The sequence below is a fragment of the Brachypodium distachyon genome, chromosome 4 (genome assembly GCF_000005505.3).
Source record: "Brachypodium distachyon strain Bd21 chromosome 4, Brachypodium_distachyon_v3.0, whole genome shotgun sequence".
Taxonomy (NCBI): domain Eukaryota; kingdom Viridiplantae; phylum Streptophyta; class Magnoliopsida; order Poales; family Poaceae; genus Brachypodium; species Brachypodium distachyon.
The window spans coordinates 46617371-46636164 of NC_016134.3; the positions used below are offsets into that span (position 1 = coordinate 46617371).

The 18794-nt window shown below is 45.0% G+C and overlaps 2 protein-coding genes across 2 annotated transcripts; both read left to right on the top strand.

The window, feature by feature from the left end:
* Window positions 1-686: 686 nt before the first annotated feature.
* On the top strand, window positions 687-10266 carry LOC100838217 (DDT domain-containing protein PTM). The gene is made up of 10 exons (XM_010241219.3): window positions 687-2321; window positions 2431-3102; window positions 3601-4870; window positions 6641-6938; window positions 7033-7163; window positions 7254-7699; window positions 7811-7839; window positions 7951-8628; window positions 8714-9757; window positions 9846-10266. Exons 1-9 carry the CDS (start codon window positions 1162-1164, stop codon window positions 9688-9690), a joined length of 5661 nt encoding a protein of 1886 aa, XP_010239521.2. The 5' UTR covers window positions 687-1161; the 3' UTR covers window positions 9691-9757; window positions 9846-10266.
* Window positions 10267-14149: 3883 nt separating this feature from the next.
* LOC100825158 (uncharacterized abhydrolase domain-containing protein DDB_G0269086) lies at window positions 14150-18140 on the top strand. The gene is made up of 3 exons (XM_003578876.4): window positions 14150-14634; window positions 14906-15091; window positions 17826-18140. Exons 1-2 carry the CDS (start codon window positions 14239-14241, stop codon window positions 15074-15076), a joined length of 567 nt encoding a protein of 188 aa, XP_003578924.1. The 5' UTR covers window positions 14150-14238; the 3' UTR covers window positions 15077-15091; window positions 17826-18140.
* Window positions 18141-18794: the final 654 nt, after the last annotated feature.

Below are 18794 nucleotides of genomic sequence, written 5' to 3' on the forward strand. Positions count from 1 at the left end.
GAAGAGTGCAGCGCGTGTTGATAGCAAAGCACGGCACGACCAGATCAGCCTCCTCTGTCTACCCGTAAAACTACGTCCCCACACGACAGCGGACGACAAGCTCCGGCGCAAGGCAAAGCAAAGCAAACCGTTGCCCGCCTCCTTCTTACCCGAGCGACCAGTGCACCACACCACCTGACAAGACTGACTCCCTCCACCGTTTTGAATTTGAAAAAACCTTCCATCCCCTTCCCTCCCCCGCGCTCCCGGGGATCGTCAAGCTCGAGCGAGCTGAGCCAAGAGAGAGAGCTTCGCACATTCCCCACTCGGGGCGAAGCAGAGAAGCCGTCGTACGTGCCCGCTGGGACTGGACTGCGACCGGGTTGAGCCGGAACCAAAGGGACAAGAAGGGCCGGCACGTTACTAGTGGAGCAACCAGAAACCGACCCGCCCCCCGGCTTCACCGCAGCCCGCTCCTCTTCTTTTTCCGCGTGCATCCCCTCCGTCCATCATCCTACCAACGGGTTCCTTCCGCTCCACGTCCCCCACCAACCCCGCGCCGCGTGGGTCGGGTGGCCCGGCGCGCGGAAACCGACCCGGGGAAGCGGCGCGGACCGGAGCGTGACGCGAGCGAGCCCGAGCCCGACCGAGAGAGAGCCCTTCTTTGCTCTCGCTCGTGTGATGCAGCAGCAGTTCTACGCTCTGGCTTTTCCTTTTCCTCTCGCAATCTCCCCTGCCCTTCCCTTCCCCTTCCTCACCGTTCCTCATCTGCTCCTCTCCCCGGCCCTCGTCTCCATCCCATCGCCTTCCACCGCCGCCGCCGCAACGCGTAGAGCCGCTCGCGCGTCCCGGTCGCCGATCGACCCCCGCCGTCCGACCGATTTCCCCCCACCGCCCGCTTTCCGCCCTCTCGCAACACCACCGACGCCGCCGCCGCCGCCGCTTTTGCGAGGTTTCCAGCGCTCGCCCGCCCGCCCGCACGTCTCCAGATTCGCATCTGGGCACGCGCTCCGGCTGCTCTCCGTCCGCTCTCGGCTTACTTCGCCGGGAATTCCGTCGGAATCTCGGCTGGGGGTGCGGGGGGAGCGAGGGCTCGCGATTTGCGGCGCGGATGCTCGCGTAGGGGTAGACAGACAGGCAAAGCAGGCAGCTAGCTAGGGTTTTCGAGGGCCGGGTGTGCTCATGGACCGCCCCGCGGGGGAGGGGCCCCGGGGGGCCGCTGATCGGGACTCGTCTCCTCCCGCCGCCGCGGCGGCGGCCCCGTCGGTTGCCGCTGCTGCTGCCGCTGCCGACGAGGTGGTTGTTGCTGCTGCTCCCGACGAGGTGGTTGCGGGAGAGATCCCGCAGGCTGACGGCGCAGTGACGGGGAACAGAGAGCCACCGTCTGCCGCGGTGATGCGGCCCCTGGCCTTGGAGGAGTACCACGTCGTTTTGGCCTTGGCGTGCTTGCGGCATGGGCGTGATGTGTACTGGGACATGGTGGGGGGTGCCTCGGAGCCACAAGGGGCGGAGATGGAGGTGGATGGCAGTAGTGATCCGGAGCAAGAGAATAATGTTGCAGCTGAGGGAGATACGAAGGAAGGCGAGGGCACAGCGGCGGATCGACGACCCGACGCGCCTGCTGGTGTCTCTCAGGTGAATGAGGAAGGGGATTCCTTGGTGGGCCGCTACATCAGCCGGAGTGCTGGTAATAGAAACATCCGTCTTGGGAAGGTCGCGTCTTATGATAGCAGCGTTGGATTGTACACTCTGGTTTTTGAGGACGGACAGGGTGAGGAGATGGGGCTTGCTGAGCTCCGGGAGTTGCTGATGACCGGAGAAAATGGTGTGTCTGGCATGAAGGTCAGCTGCAGGAAGAGGAAGTTGGATCTGGTTGTTTCATCAGGGAGCGCCACGGTGGTGAAAGGGCCACCAAGTGCTAGGCAGAGAATTGATGATTCAGGCGACATACCTGCTAGGCCTGATACCGCACAGCAGAGTGGTTCTGGTTCAGATGTATCGGAGGATGTGGAGTCTTCTAGCAACTCGTCAGATTCTAGCAAACAGTTGCCAGTCGAGCCATGCCAGCCAGTTAAGTGCATAGAATTGCCTCCGTCATCCGGGGACATTGATGTGCCAGAGGAGTCCATCGATAGCCTTTTTTCCGTTTACAACTTCCTTAGATCATTCAGTGTGCAGCTCTTCCTAAGCCCATTTGGGTTGGATGATTTTGTTGCATCCATCAAGTGTACTGTACAGAGTACAATGTTGGATGCGGTGCATGTCTCGCTGCTGCGGGCGTTGAGGCGGCATCTTGAAGCCAAGGCCTCGGATGGATCAAAACATGCCTTGAATTGCTTGAAGTACGTGTCTATCAGCCTTCAGCCCTCCCCTTCAATAAAGTAACTATTTTCGTGAATGTTGTGTCTTGTTACTTCAGTGCTGATTTTTTTTTTCTTCAATTGCGTGCAGGTATCTAGATTGGGCATTGCTAGATACGCTGACGTGGCCGACTCTATTGCTAGGATACTTCAATTTAACAGGATGCGTTAAGACTCTTGGGGGCAAGAGTTTTGGTAGAAAGCTGTTAGCTATTGAATACTATAAGCTCCCTGTTACCTTGAAGCTTAGGGTCTTGCAGATTCTCTGTGATCATGCAATTGATTCAGAGGAACTCAAGACAGAACTTGAGTCGAGGGAAGCATACAACGAGGAGACAGAATATGGGATAGATTATAGTATTTATTCAGAGGCTGGATCAAGATCAGTCCTGACTAGACCGTCAAGGGCTTCTGCTTCCAAAAAGATTGAAGATTCCCAGAATTTGGAAAGTGCTCCAAATGTAACAAATCCAGAAGCTGTTGTAGCAAATGCTTCTCTGGATGGCAACAGTGATGATTGCAGAATATGTGGAATGGATGGGACTCTGGTATGCTGTGATGGCTGCCCATGGGCATATCACTCGAGATGTATTGGTCTCAACAAAGCTTTTCTGCCCCAGGGACTTTGGTTCTGTCCAGAATGTGTGGTTAACAAGCTTGGGCCAACATCTTCAAGGATAGAGCGTGGGGCAAGAGGAGCTCAAATGTTTGGCATTGACATGTGTGGGAGAATCTTCCTAGGATCCTGCAACTATTTGTTGGTGTAAGTTCTTGCATCTTAATCCTGCATTACTTGGAGCTTAATAATCATTCATTCTTCCATTCACCCATTCTGCATCTTTAGTCTTCTACTGATAAATAGTGTCATTAAATTTGAATTCCACAGTACATGTTTCTTTGTGTCTGAAATAAGGATAAATAAACATGTCAGCTGTAGAAGGTTGGGTGAAAATTAAATTTACCAAGGAAGGATCATATCCTATTAGATCTGATCATGATAGTTTATTTTAGGATGCAAAGCAATCTCTCTAGTTTCCTGTGCCATTACTAACCTCATGCAGTTCACCCATTTGTTTCACCCGTTTCTCAGTTCTGCTGCTCTTGCACCTTGTTTACGGTTGACTCACGATGCCCATCCTGTAGTGTTTATCAGTAGTTTCAGTGCTACCCCACAAAATACCATCTTTTTCCTCGCTTGCCTTTCCTAGAACTATTTTTGCTCCTATATTTTAGATAATGGCAATTCTATCACATAATGCAGGATTGGGACATCGTCGGATGTAGAGTCTTACGCAAGATACTACAATCAAGATGATGTTGCCAAGATTGTTCAAATACTTGCGTCTTCAGATGCATATACAGATATTTGTAGCAGAATAATAGAGTACTGGAGGCATCTGGTTGATATATTTCAGAACGAGAGATCAAAAGTAGGTAAAGATGATGCTGCAAGCCATGCTCCACAATGCGATACATTGCTGAATGTTACACCAGGGAAAGGAGATGGAAGTGTCTGTACAGTCTTAAAAGATGGTGGTGACAGTAAAGCATTGGTACTATCTCAAATGAATGTGCAGCATGAAGAATTTGTGGCTAATCAATTTGCAGTGTGTTCTGCTGAACAACTGGAGGAACAAAAACACATGGCGACTAGTGTAGGTGCTAGCACCGAGAAGAACAGCCTACAAACTCCATTAACTCAGAATGATGTACATACTGCACCAATGAATGAAGCTTTTAGACCCCCCGGGGTATCCCCACTTTCTCATCAGAACGGGTCGGCGGTAGCAGGCTTCTCTAACATAACACATGCACAGCCATCACATGGGCTAATGCCCCCAGACTTGTCCGCCAGCCGTTCAGGGGTTGATAATGGCATGTCCAGAGAAGATATTGGGAGCACCATTTCTGTGAAGGCAGGCTCGTTTTGTCCATCCTATCACAGCAAACATCCCTTTGGAAACGTGCTTGGTGGTAAGCTATCTAAAGTGCCATCTTTTAAACCTCAGGCTTACATGAATCTGTACAATCATGGAAACATTGCAGCATCTGCCGCTGCCAATCTAGCTGTTCTTACATCGGATGAAGCTAAGGTTTCAGCACCCCAACTCATCACAAACCCAAGGAAAAAAATGGCTGCCGACTGTGCTCTACAAGTGAAAGCATTTTCCTCGGCAGCTTCTCAATTTGTTTGGCCAAGTACAGAAAAGAAAGTTATGGAAGTCCCAAGAGATAGATGTGGTTGGTGCCTTGCCTGCAAAAGTTCGGCAATTGGAAATAAAAAGGCTTGTTTTCTTAATATGGCCACCACAAATGCTTCTAAAGGGTCGGCTCGAGTTCTTAGTGCCATGCACATAATCAAAAGTTCTGAGAGCCATTTTCCCAGCATCGTTGCTTATCTGACCAACATGGAGGAGAGTTTGCGTGGCCTTTTAGTTGGTTCCCTACAAGACACGCAGCAGAGACAACGGTGGCATAAACAGCTACAAGGAGCTTCCAACTGCAGAACTATAATACCCCTCTTACTTGAAGTGAGTTAGGATTCAATTCCTGTGAAACTTCTCTAATACTTTCAAGAACAGAAACGTTGTTTAACACTGTATGAGTGAACATTTAGGGAACATTAATTAGTGGTCGCATTGTCACGTGGAACCTATGTTATCTAATTATTATTTTTCTTTACAAAATCAGGATGCATGCATAGTTTATACAGCAAGTATTTTAGATAGTATTCATTAAATTTGTTTTTTCTGCGGAATGGACTAACTCTGAACTGCAGCCCTCCAATCCAATAAATTGTCATGACTGACCGAGACCAACCAGAAGCACACCGAGCCTTCAAATGCCCCATTCCTCGCAACCGCAGTGACCCCACACAGCGGCACGAGGCACACAATGACCTCTCTCAACCATAATAACAGCCTGGCACAGCATTACCACCATGCTATATGCATTTGCATTACCTATTCCATGCACACTGATCTCTATTCCTTTTATCGGGTACAGTTGGTCGAGATCCAGCGGCCAAAATCTTTCCATACTTTGAACCTATAACTTATACTAATATAGATATAGTTCATAGTATGTTTTATGTTCCGTGAGATTAATGAAATTTGATTTGAGTTCCTTTGTAGTACTCCCTCCGATCCTAAATTCTTGTCGTTTTATCATCAACTGTTTAAAACCTGGGTATTTGAGTGATTTCTACCTTGGACTCTCCCATGCCTGAAAAAATAAATAGAAGTTGAAGTCATGATCATGATCCGGCGGTGTTGATTTTTAGTAACTTGGGTAAAACATAATTTCATATATGTTATGTTGGTTAAGCTAGATACCCTATATGCGTTCATTGCTAAAAAAAACAAGCAACTAAAACTCATTCCAATGATAACAAACCATTTCAGCACCAATAGGGGGAAAAGCTACACCATATAATATTTTGGCGAAGTCTGTTTCTATCCCGGTGTATCTTGTTGGACTCATGGGTTAAGGATTAAGGCACATTAGACAGAAGTCTATTATGACCGTCTGCAATTCTGCGCAACATGCATGCGGTCAGGTAATCTACTACTCCCTCCGTCCCATATTAAGTGTCTCAAATTTTCCCAAACATGGATGTATCTATAGCTAAAAAACGTCTAGATACATGTAATATTTTGACACTTAATATGGGACGGAGGGAGTATAAGTTTTGGTTCAACACCAAAAAGAAAATAAATATGATTAGGAGAGCCAGTCCTGAAGACAGACTGAGCTACAGGACCCGACAGACCGTGAAGAAGTCCAGTTATCCATAGCAGATTGTGGAAGGGCTTATATAATGCTAGAAAATAGAAGTAATATAGTACATGGGTAACATAAGTAGGCATTTTTAAGAAACAAACTAATTCAATCTTAAAAGGAAACACTCCAAATATAAGAGCCAGTAGGAATGTGTTACTATATACTCCCTCCGATCCTAAATTCTTGTCGTTGTTTTAGTTCATATTTGCACTAAAACAACAACTGAACTAAAACAACGACAAGAATTTAGGATCGGTAGGAGCAATATTTTCCCTAAAAATGTTGATATATTAGAAGTAAAAAAGAAAAGTGTGGATGCCAAAAGAATATGGAAAACATAGTGGCATATTTACTTCAGTCATATCCATGCTAATTGCTTCTGGAGAGTCAAGCTGGATATGCAATAAATAGGCATAATATAATATCAAAATCACTTTTCACAAAATAATCGCTATATATTGCAGTAGAAACTAAATATATTTGTTATCTAATAAAAATTTGCTGCATTTTGTTTGCAGTTGGAGAGTAATATTCGTGGCATAGCATTTTCGGCAAGCTGGTTCAAGCTAATAGATGACTGGCCTGTGAAATCTCCTGGTGTATCTACTGTACCATCTCGTTCTTCAGCGTACCAAAAACGTGGAACCGGTGGAAGGCGGGGTAGAAAACGTTTGTTGGGATCTGAATCTGCTAATGTTACTGATGATGACAACAGCTGGAAAGAGGTCAATTGGTGGAACGGAGGAAATATTTCTAAACGTATTTTGCAGAGGGGGGCTCTTCCGAGTTCGGCTGTAAGTAAAGCTGCTCGCCAAGGTACTGATCATCTTTGACGGCTATTGCTACCTATATTTCATCCTTTATTTGTCTAAAGGACAAGAATAAATTGAAATCTTGTGTTGCTCAACAGGTGGTAAAAAGAAGATATCAGGTGCAGGTCTATCTTATCATGAAACTAACAATTTTCCAAGGCGAACTCGGCAATTTGCTTGGAGAGCCTGTGTTGGATTAAGCCGTAATTCATCTCAACTTGCTCTGCAGGTTAGCACCTTCTATCATCATTAGTATAATGTTTAAAAAACTTGACCCAACTTAAACATTGGCAATGATCCTAATATCTATATCTCTCAGGTTCGATACCTTGATTCTCATATAAAATGGAAGGAATTCATCCTTCCAGATCAAATTCCTTCAGAAGCTGATTTTTCTGCTCTCAGAAATGCTGTAGTTTGTGATAAAAAAGTTGTTGACGGTAACATAAGATATGCACTTAACTTTGCAAACCAGAAGCATCTTCCTGCACGTATAACCAAGAATATTTTGGAATCAGAAGGCAGTGAGCATGAGAATGGCAAATTGTGGTTTTCTGAATACAATGTCCCACTGTACTTGGTACGAGATTTTGAGCAGAAAGCTGGGGTTAGCTCCTTGCCTAGTCCAGAAATGATAATCTCCAACTGTTTTACCAATTTCTACCCAAGGCAAGTAAAGGCGTTCGTTGGAGATATCTTTTCTTATCTCTTTCATAAGGGAGAAGTGTATCCCTGCACCTTTTGCGAGAAGGATGTTCCCTTCAGGTCTGCTCTTCTTCACCTTTTTGTTGCACTCATTCAATTATTCCTTTTTCTTATAGCATACCACTTTATTTTCAATTCTCATTTGTGTTTTGTTGGATGAACCACATTTAGGGATGTCGTCAAGTGTATCTCTTGTCAAGGTGCGTGCCTTTTTTCCTTCCTCATTTCCGGTCAAAAAGATAATCGATCAATTGCAAGCTGTTTAATACCTAGTGACAATATTGTTATTGCTAACTACACATATTTTGCAGGCAATTGCCATAAAGAGTGCACGTCAGGATCTGTTGGCCGTCAAGGAGGCAATACTGCTCCCAATTTGATATGCAAATTATGCATTCAGAAGCGTAATCTCATGCTTGCAAAGAACAAAACAAATGCAAGTTATGTCCCGCCTCAACAAAAAAGCAACGACCAGCTGCCAACTGTTCCCAAAATAAGCTTCAGGGTTGGTTCCCATTCTTCTGAACCAGCCATGAATGCTGAAGCCCAGCTAGATGCTGGGGTTCAAGCTCAGTCAGTTCCAAAGGTTGAAGCCCAGCCAATCATGAAGGTGGAAGCCCAGCCAATCATGCAGGTGGATACCCGGCCCACCATGCAGGTGGAAACCCAGCCAATACCGAAGATAGAAGGCTGGCCAATTGCAAATGTGGCAACTCAAAATATTGCAGGGGTGCAGGCTACACCAAAGATTAAAACTAAAAAATCCAAGGCAGAAAAGCCGAGAAAACCTAAAAAGGTTCAAGTGATCACGTACTTTGGTCTTGTTTGGAAGAAAAATAAGAATGATAAAGGGGGAGAGGAATTCAGGGCAAATGATGTAATCCTAAAAAGCAATGATGGCATAGGTTCTTCAGAAAAACCGACTTGCACTCTCTGCGACAAACCTTACTGTCCAAATTTTCTGTATGTCCGCTGTGAGAGATGCAAAAGTAAGTCCATTTATCATAATTGCTGCTATGCATTCTTTGTCATCTTTTGGGGGGTTTTAACATCTTTATATCTTGCTGCATACAGAGTGGGTCCATGGTGATGCGTTGCAACTTCCTGAAGAGAAGTTAATTGATGTGGTTCAATACCGATGCTGCAGATGCCGAAGGCGAGCCATACCACAATGTCCTTATTCAGATGATTATAGAGAGCCTGAACCAGAAACCAATGAACAAACAGTTGCCATACCATCTCAGTCAACTATGATCTCTGGTGATGAGACTTTTGCTTTAGCGGATCAAGACCCGTTGCTTGCTAAATATGGAATAGTTGAACCAATTTCAGAAGAAACAACGAATGCTGATTTATCAATGAACATGGCAAACCTTGTCCCAGGAACTAATCAGAAGTTGTCCATAAGACGGGCACAAGTTAAAAATTGTGAATATCTTGATCAAGCTGGAACACCCGTGAATGGGTATTATATTCAGAACCAACCTCCAGGGGATACAAGCATCAATTTCAGTCATATGAATGAATTTTCTGTGTCAGAGGCTGACGGTGTGGATGCTTCGGAGCTATTGGGGTGGGATTTTTCTCAAGGAAATGGATTTTCTGCGCCTCCCGATTACAGCGCCAATTCCCAGTGGAATGACACTACCGGTGGCAACTTTGTCGCTGATGAATATGAACCACAGACTTATTTCTCATTCACTGAGTTGCTTGAAGCTGATGATGATACACAGCTTGATAATACATTTGAGATGTCTACTGGTCTGCAAGATGATAGCAACTTCACAGGAAGCTTTGGTCAGCAAGGGACCAGTTTCGATGAATTGGCTTTCATGGTGGAAGACGATTCTTCAAATATGCATTTCTCAGGAAATGATCCTTCCATTGATGAGTTAGCGTGCCACAAGTGCAAGAATCTTCAGCCGCCACCTGATCTCAAATGTGTGTCCTGTGGCCTACGTGTACACCGTCACTGCTCACCTTGGCAAGAAAGTGAAGAGGCTGCTGATAGTGTCAATTGGAGGTGTGGAACTTGCCGGGAGTGGCAATGATGAGCTTTGAACTTCATTGCATATGTTACCCGACTGCCAGAGTGAATGCTGCCGATTGTTATGGCAGGTAAACTCAACTATGTTCTATTCGATGACCCACTTGATACCTGCGCATTTACTGTGCCTAATAATGCTTTCTTTTTACGTGGAAGCAGGTATCTCATGAAGGGCACCAAGGGATCTCGATGGGGAATTTTCCGTCTAGCTGTTGTATGCGGTGGAACTGATCATTTGGAAGTTTGGCATTGGTTACTGGACATACTGTTTGCCATCATATACTAGAGTAGTAATGATCTCTGTGAAATTGACACTGTACATACTAAAGGATGGGTCACCGGTGACCGTTTTCCATTCTTTAGGTGGTTTATTCCCAGGGAGAGTTATAGAACTAGGATGCAATTAGCTGCAGGTTATGTTCGATTAGTTCTCCATGTTAGTGTCAAATGTGTACCCAATTGCATTCTTCTTTTTCTGACAGATAGAAGTGCCTCGTTGGCTTTACTCTTTCGCACTTTGTTTGGCTTTCCAGTGTGACCTGAGACACCGATCCTTGAACTAGTAAGATTTTGTCCTGCATCGGTGCATGCTTTGGAGTAGGACCCACTTGAGATAAAACAGCTCCATCCATCCAGGCCAAATCTGTTCCCTCTCAAATCTCTCCCAAGTGAGGCCATGTTATAATTTTTTTTATTATGTTGTTTCTAATTTGCGCTGGTACACATATTGAAGGATCAATCAATACTTTTTACTGCAAATGCACCACACTAGTACAATGGCATGCATCGGTCCATAATACCGGCTAAAGTAGCACTCCCTCCGATTCTAAGTTGTTGTCGAAATATTACATGTACGTAGACATTTTTTAAGAATAGATACATTAAATTTGAGTCAAAATCTAGAGACTAGTACATTACACAAGGTCTTAGGCCCCTGCTCTTTTCACACGGTGAGAGATTTACGGGAGAGGCTCGCGCGGTAGGAAGTCGTCCGCGCCGCGCGGACGAGCGCCAAAGAGTTCTCTCGTCGAACCTCCTACCTCGCAGGCTCTAGCCACAGGTAGACAAGAAGGTAGGGCGAAGCACCGGCCGCTGGCTTCCCACAATTGATCGATCGTCACCGCCGTTGCTCTTCGGCAACTCTACCTTCTCTAGCACCATGTTTCTGCCTTCCCAATAACATCAACAGATGGGCATCTCCATCACCTTTCTTGAGCCTGTCTCTGACCGTCCGGTGCTACTAGCTTTCTCCGGCCAGATTGATTTCACCGACAGACTAGGGCATTACTAATATCGATTGCATGATTGTTTCTCGATTATATTAATTTGTGAAATCCTTTAGATAATTTTGTGAGTTCTTTTATACTATGATATCTATTTATGCAGCTATTTTGTCTATCTGTAGTACTGAACTAGACAACCAGATGCATAAATAATAGATATCACATGAAAAAACCTATCACGAAATTAAAAATCATCTAAAGGATTGCGGAAATTAATATCAACCAGAAACAATCATGGAACCAGTGCTAGTAATGCCCAGTCTGTTGGGGAAAATCAATCTGGGTGGAGAAATCTAGTGTTGTCGGACGGAGACAGGTTGAAGAACAGTGATTGAAATACCCATCTGCTGATGTTAGAGGTGCAGGCGGAGATGGTGCTATAGAGAAGGTAGTGCCGGATCAGAGCGCCGGTAGATCGATTGTGGTGAGCCAGCCAGCAACCGACGCTTGGCCCTGCCTCCTTGTATGATTGTATCCTATGGCTACGAGCCTGCGAGTTATTAGGAGGCTGGCTAGCTAGGATCGTAATGTTTCGTCCTTATTGGACCCTGTCTTTTAACAGGGCTGCATCTTTTCCCTTTTGGTGCCATCCAGCCGGCAACGGATCGGAAAAGGGATGTTAGAGTGGATGTTGTACTGATCCTTGCCGCCTGCAAGTGCTTCCCCAATATCGATCAATGGCAGCGATTACAGGTTCTCTGGCGTCGGGCGGCGTATGACATTTCACCTTCAGCCATGGCGTGGGAAGCGGATTCTACCTCCTGATCTCAGGGTCTGGGGACTACTGGATACTGCAATAAGTACTGCGGCAGTGGGTTTCTCCACAGGTTTTGCATCTCTGACTCCAATTGGTAAAAGCTTTGGTTTGTTTTCATTTGCAGTACAGCCATGCATGTGGTTCTTGTATTTTATTTAGTTGAAGAGGAGAGGATTTTTCAGTAGTGTTTTGCAATTGTTGTTGTAAAAGGGCAGAAATGTTATATTTCCGTGACTAAAGTGTTCATGAAGTTTTCATTTACAAAGATGCTAGTTGCTTGTACTATTGTTGATACGGTAGGTGTTGTGCTAGCTGAGAAGTGAAATTGTTGATACTGTAGGTGTTGTGCTAGCTGAGAAGTGAAATTTCAGGTTATATGGCAATGTTGCAAATCTGATTCGAAAAGTATCTATTTTTTCCATTGGCTGAATCTGTAATAGCCCAAAGCTTTACATTGTATATTTTGTAAGTACTTGTGTGATGAATACTTGCATATACAACATGTGTGAATTGTGAGCAAAGAACACATAATTATATTGCATGCGTTCAAGCCTGTAGGGCGGTTGTATAATGCTGGGTTTAACCGAATAGATGCTAAGTGACAGGGGTTAGATCCCCTAGTAGAATTCATCAGCATGGATTGGGGAAGAGGGAGGGGATTCACCCGATCACTGACGCCCCGTTCGTTTCAACCCATCCCTGCCTTAATCCAAGAGGAATGGAAGGGATTGCAGTTCATTTTCCCATCATTCCCTCCCAATCCCCATTAATCCCCTTGGGTTGAGAAGCTGCTGAAGGAGGCGTGAGGTTGATCTAATCCCATGTAAAGGCCTAAGGGTGGCAATGCAATGTGCTCTCATTTTATTTCCCCTTCCTATTTGCAGTGGTTTCCTGTTTTACGGATGAACAAGGAAGTTTTTTTTAATGATAGCGTCCTAGATAGATCAAGTAATATTTAAAATTATGCCATTTCGATCGTATGACGAGGTGTCGGAAGAACTTTACCTTCCTTGCCTTCGTCCCCACTTCACTTTGCTCCCTCGTTGTGGCTTCTTTGTTTCCATCTCTTTGCTGGCCTTGCAAAAGCGCACACCCCAAACATATATCATCTAAGAAGATGGCATCAACTTTGTTTCACATGAATCAAACTTTTACTTCTGTTAACAATGTCAAAATTCATTTTTCAAGATTAAAATTACATACCTTCGGTAGAAACTCAACGGATCAACCATTTTCAACCGAAAGAACGATATCTACAAATAAAAAATGACAACTATCAGCAAGTTTTATTCTGACTTTGCCTAAAGAACCCAACAAATCTATAAAATCCTGACCTACTTCCTTGCATCACTTGAATTTGGCTAAGGATGGGCATGACACATTTAATGTCCTTACCGAGGAAGCCGAAGCCCATACCCATGCTTGCCTCACTAGATCCGTGACGAAGGCAAACAACTCACATCACTAGATGGCATGATTTATTCCAAATCTGACCGAAAAGCATAGATTTAGAAGATTCATACTTATTATTCTTCCGCCGCTAGAAGGGTGGCATTGGCTGAGGGTGGCCATGGCGTATACCTGTATTGACGAAGCTAGAGCCCAGATCTATGCTCGCCTTACCAGATCTGCGAGAGGGTAAACAACTGGCATCACCAGATGTGGGGATTCATTCAAAATTCGGCTAAAACACATAGATCTAGAAGGGGTGTACCTACTTTTCTTGCGCCGCTAGAAGGGTCGGGTTGGTCAAGGATGGGCCTGCCATGGTCGATGCCCTCGTCAAGATAACCTAAAAGCTAGATCTATGCTTACCTTACCCGATCCGTGGTCGCCCCGGAGTCACCAGAGATGGGGAACGGCGACAACGCGAATGATAGGAAACACGGAGCCAGCAGTGCCTATGCCAAGACAGGGAGGAGGCGGAAGAATCGAGATGGTGACAGTGCTCTTATATAGGAAAGGTGGCAAGGGGCTAAAAGAGTGATCCCAATAATGAGGGAATAAAGCGAGAAACAAAATGGTAGGCCTTATTACTACAAAAGAAAAAAAGAGGTCCGGTCCAACCATTCGGTTCTTTAATATATAAATTTGTGTACTTGAAATGCGATTTCGCTCTTTTTCCACCTACGATGCGCGAGTGATTTTGCTCATGTATTAATAATACGGATTTCTTGAGTTCCATGTTTGAGATACTGTTTGCTAACGATGGATGTGCTATCTATCCGGTGATCTATTCATTCTTATTTTTGCTGAATAATATTCATGGATTACTATATTTAATTAATATATAAATTTTGCACAATCTGTTGTACTAATACTGGGCTTACTCTCTATCGGGCTATTACGTCTTACCTGGGCCGGCCTGGATCTGTAATTCTGTTAGAAAACCGGGCCGTGACCCGTGACCCATGAGTGGTAGACCCAACCGGACAAGGTTTAGCAAAGGGCTTTCCTCGCTGCTCCGCTCCGTCGGCAAACAACCACGGCGATCCGTCCGGCGGCGGCAACGATGGCGCTCTCCTCCTCCCGTCCGCACCACATCCTGCGCCACCTCCTCCGCAGCTTCCACGCCTCCGCGCAGTCCCTGGTGAGGGTGGACCCGCACGAGCACTCGAAGCCGAGTGGGTTCCTCGGGAGCTGGGAGCCCGAGGCGGCGCGCGACCCGCGGGAGGCGTGGGCGCGGCTCGAACGGCTGCGCAAGGGGTACGCGCGCGACGTGCGTGATCTGCGGCGGCAGTACGCCTACGAGGTGCAGCTGTCGGAGGCCGAGCGGCAGCGCAAGGCGGAGGCCCGCGCCGAGGCCGCCCGCATCGCCAACGAGGAGCGCAAGGCCGCCAAGGCCGCCGCGGCGCAGACACGGGCGGCCGAGCGGCGCGCCTTCGAGCTCGATTTCCGCCAGGCCCTCGTAAGTATCCCTTTCGCGTCATGGCTCTGCTCTCACCACCCTTGCACATAACTTGTTTGTGGAATCGCCTCGTCCATTCCGCCTTGTTAGAGCTCGCTGTATGTGGTAGAAAATTGAGGTGGATATCTTGTCTGTAGAACTGTCGATCTGTCAACTTCGTTTCAGCTCAGGATCATGTGTACAAAAATCCACCAACGTATGTTTGTAACTGACATAACGAGATTTATACTGTAAAAATGTTTGTAACTAACTGAGATGCGATGGTGTGCAGATGAAAGAAAGAGCTCAGAAGCTGGAGAGCTGGAGGGAGAAGGAGAAGCTCAAAGCTCAGAAGAAAGCTGAGCACAGGGAGCTCTTGCGCAAACAGAGTTCTCTGTGGGTTGCTGAGGACAAAATGGAAAAGAAAATTCTTGAGGCTATCCTGCATACCACGCCTCTTTGAGGTTGATGCTCTGAGGTCAGTTGAAATTTTGATGCTATGTTTTTGAAAATCTCTTATAAAATAGTGAACCATTCATATTTTTCAGACATCTAAATGCTTATGCTAAAATTGCTGCTTATTTCCCTATCTTTGAACGTTAATCGACATATTATCAATAACATAGGCTACATCATTTTCTGGGATCGTTTAGAGATTTATAGTGTTTGGTCCGCATGTAATAGCAGATGTTTGGACATATAAACACTAGACAGTTTAATCGAGCACAAGCTTAGTGTGCGAGATGTATCTACTCATTGAGCTTGTGGAATAACAGAAATGACAAATGGAAGGGGCTACAATTTCCTCCCGGTGATGTAGAAAACCCACTGTCAGTCTGTCACTGCCCAATTCGGAACTAATATGGGACAAAAACCTGTTACCACTAATGCACTAATATAAGTTTTCAATCTAGATTACAGTTCAAAAGACAGGGGCCAAGTTTAAAAGTTTAACAGACAGGATTACAATCCTACACCATCAGGCATTTGGGTTGAAATGCATCAAAGTGGTCGAACCACCAGAAGTCAGTAGAGGCTGCCGCATCAATCACACCAGGATCATCTTGCACCAGATTCATTGCTTCCTTCACCAGTCTCTCCGCACTGGCACACATACAGGCTTGATCGTCTTCCTTGTGGAGATCTGCCCAATAGATCAAAAACGGAAACTGCATAGAAGATAATTCCCAGGGGAGAGTGAATAAACACATGATCAAAACGTGCCCTATTTCTTCGCTTCCAGGTTGCTCGACAAATTGCTGCTAAACCCAGAAAGTGGAAACGCTCGTCATGTAGAAGGAACATTTGAAACCCATTATGGTACTGCCACAGCAACTTAGAAATTCTGTTACTCCCTCTGATAGGTATTACTTGTCTCAAATTTGCCCAAATACAGAAGTATCTATGTGTAAAAAGCGTCTAGCAACTTAGAAATTCTGTTACTCCCTCTGATAGGTATTACTTGTCTCAAATTTGCCCAAATACAGAAGTATCTATGTGTAAAAAGCGTCTAGATTCATGTAATATTTCGACAAGTAATTCCGGTCGGAGGGAGTAGTATAAAAGATAGAGCCCACAACACCCCACACTTCTCGAGCCACCTTACAAGTAAAAAAAAGGTGCTGTATAGATTCAAGTTGACCATAAAACATGCATAAAGGGGACCCAGGCCATTTCCTCTTCACAAGATTATCTTTTGTCAAAATTGCATTCAAGTATAATTGCCACGTGAACATCTGAATCTAAAGGCACTTTGGCTTCCTAAATCCAGGACAAATTAATGTAGAGTCTTTATAACACTGTATTACAAGCACGACAATGAGCTCCTCAAATGCAAGGCACAAGTACTTTGAGATAGCAGAAGCAGTATGCACTATGTAGTATTGCCATCAAGTCCAATAATTCTAGCTAGTTGTGATGTAACTTAAAATCCTGTGCACTTAGAACTAGAGCTCACAACAGGAGACAACTTGATGTGAAATGATAAAATAATTTATGGAGTTACGAAGTCCCAAATTTCAAAATTTACATATTTTTAGATAGCACTACTCTGTCCTGTTAAACTTGGATGCATAACTCATTCATTAATCTTTGCACCAAGCCCTCGTCAGCAGCTTTCAGTGATAAACGCCTCAGCAGGAGATGGACTACTAGATACACCAATTAGGTGCAGCATGAGCCATGCTTAATGTTAACAACAATCTTATTTCCTCCATAAATCGTAAGTCACTCACAGCTCAGGCACAAGTTGAGCTCTATTGACAGCCAGTAGCTCAGACAAAAGGATGAAACAACCTCAAACCATGGTATAATGGCACATTCAATATCAGTCGAGCTCAAAATGCTGTAATGTTTTCTAATACGAGATTATTAGAAAGTAGAGCTGCTCTCGATCACAAGGATTTAACCGATCTTGTTTTAGTTTTGAATTGTCTTGAAGCACATTTTAAGTTCATTTTTAAGGCACTAGCTTGTGTGCGTAGACTATTATACTATTTCGGTGCACAATACATGAATGTAAGAGAATTGCGCAGCCACACTCTCTCGAATATGTTCCACATGCGTATATATTTTGCGTGCCTGCATTCTTTGGCCATTGCACCTTTTCGTGTTTTTTATAATGACCCTATGAACCCACTTTGAGTTAAGTGAATTTCATGATCACTGGGATAGTGCTACCATTAAGTATCCCAACACAACATGAATTCGGGAGAGCATGAGGCTTGATGAAGTTCTCTTAACTTGATTTTAATTGGAACCATGAGTAAGATGAATGCACAAAACTCTGTCAATCTGCTCCAAGGTTTGTGAAGTTTATGAAAAGGCAGGGTGCGCGTTCGGTAGTAGAGTCCCTGGGGACTGGGGATTAGGCCGTTCGCTCGCTTGTTCAGTCAATTTAGTCCTTCGGGTTACCAGGAAGTGATACCCAAATTGGCCAAACTAATTTCCGTCTGTGAATTTTTCTGCCAACTTTTTGTTCAGTCTCAGTCATTGGTTTTTCTGCCCACTCGTAGGGAAGTAGGGATGAGTAGGTCTCTGCTCATGGCAATTTCCTCTTCCGCGTCTTTCGCTGCGCAAGATCTAACTATGTTGGATTTCTTCTTTTTCTGTCTTTACCTTTATCTACCAAGATGCTTTTGATAACTTTGCTTTGAGGTCAACTATAGCCAAGTTCTTCCAGACACTAACAAGCCATGGTTTCTTTGCTGCAGGGAGCTAGGTACCGTATCCTGGTAAAAGCATGGAGCATGAACAGATGGAACCTTCTTTGCAGTTTCCTCCTAGAACTATATTACGGCTGTCTAATCAATAATGACCAACCTCGAAATTCAGCTGTAAACTCATGTGTCGATTTGTTAGACCTGATGTAACATGACGATAAAGTCTGGTTTATCCGCATTGTTCCCTAGAGAGATTAGACCCTCCTAATATTTTATCCTGAAATTACATTCTCGTGCAGTTGGCTTAGAAAACAGTCCCCTATTGATCTCCTGATCACAGAATGCAGTTTTCACTTGTCATTTTCACTGAGCTTTTCCCAGGATTTGGATGCCGGAAGTACAAATAGTTCTCCACAGGGCAAAAAGTTTAAACTCGCCGGCCTGAGATCTTTCTACTCATTCGTTCATTCAGAGATATCAATCTCTTCTTTTGTCCAGTTTGCGCCACACTGCAGGTAAAACTGGGCGAGATTGGGGGTGTCTGGAAAGAAGAGGAGGCTATGGAAAGCAAAAGGGCGAGGAGGCATGATGCCTCGGAACCTTTTTGCTGTCACGCGGGCCGAGAGGACAATGATTTTAGCCATGCTGTCTCTCTTGCCTGCCTCTTCTTAAGGTAAGAACTCGATCTTACTGTTACTGGTTTACTACCACCATCAGTCAGTCCATAATCATCTGCACCACCGGAGCGGAGCACGGGAAGATCAGTTTCGAACAACTCCCGAGATATTCATTCACTCATCGTCTCTGCTTGCATAGTCCTGTTCCTGGAATTGCGAAGCCAGAATGTTCCCCCCTCCCTGGAACAGGGTGATTTCCTTTTCTTGATTGTTTATTTTCTCTGAGTCAAATATTGCGAAACCCCTATGTTTTGTTTACGAGAAATGAGCGATATTAACACTCTGGACTTCAGTGTTTATTTTCTCTGAGTCTATGGGCCAAAATGTACAAATACAATGTTTC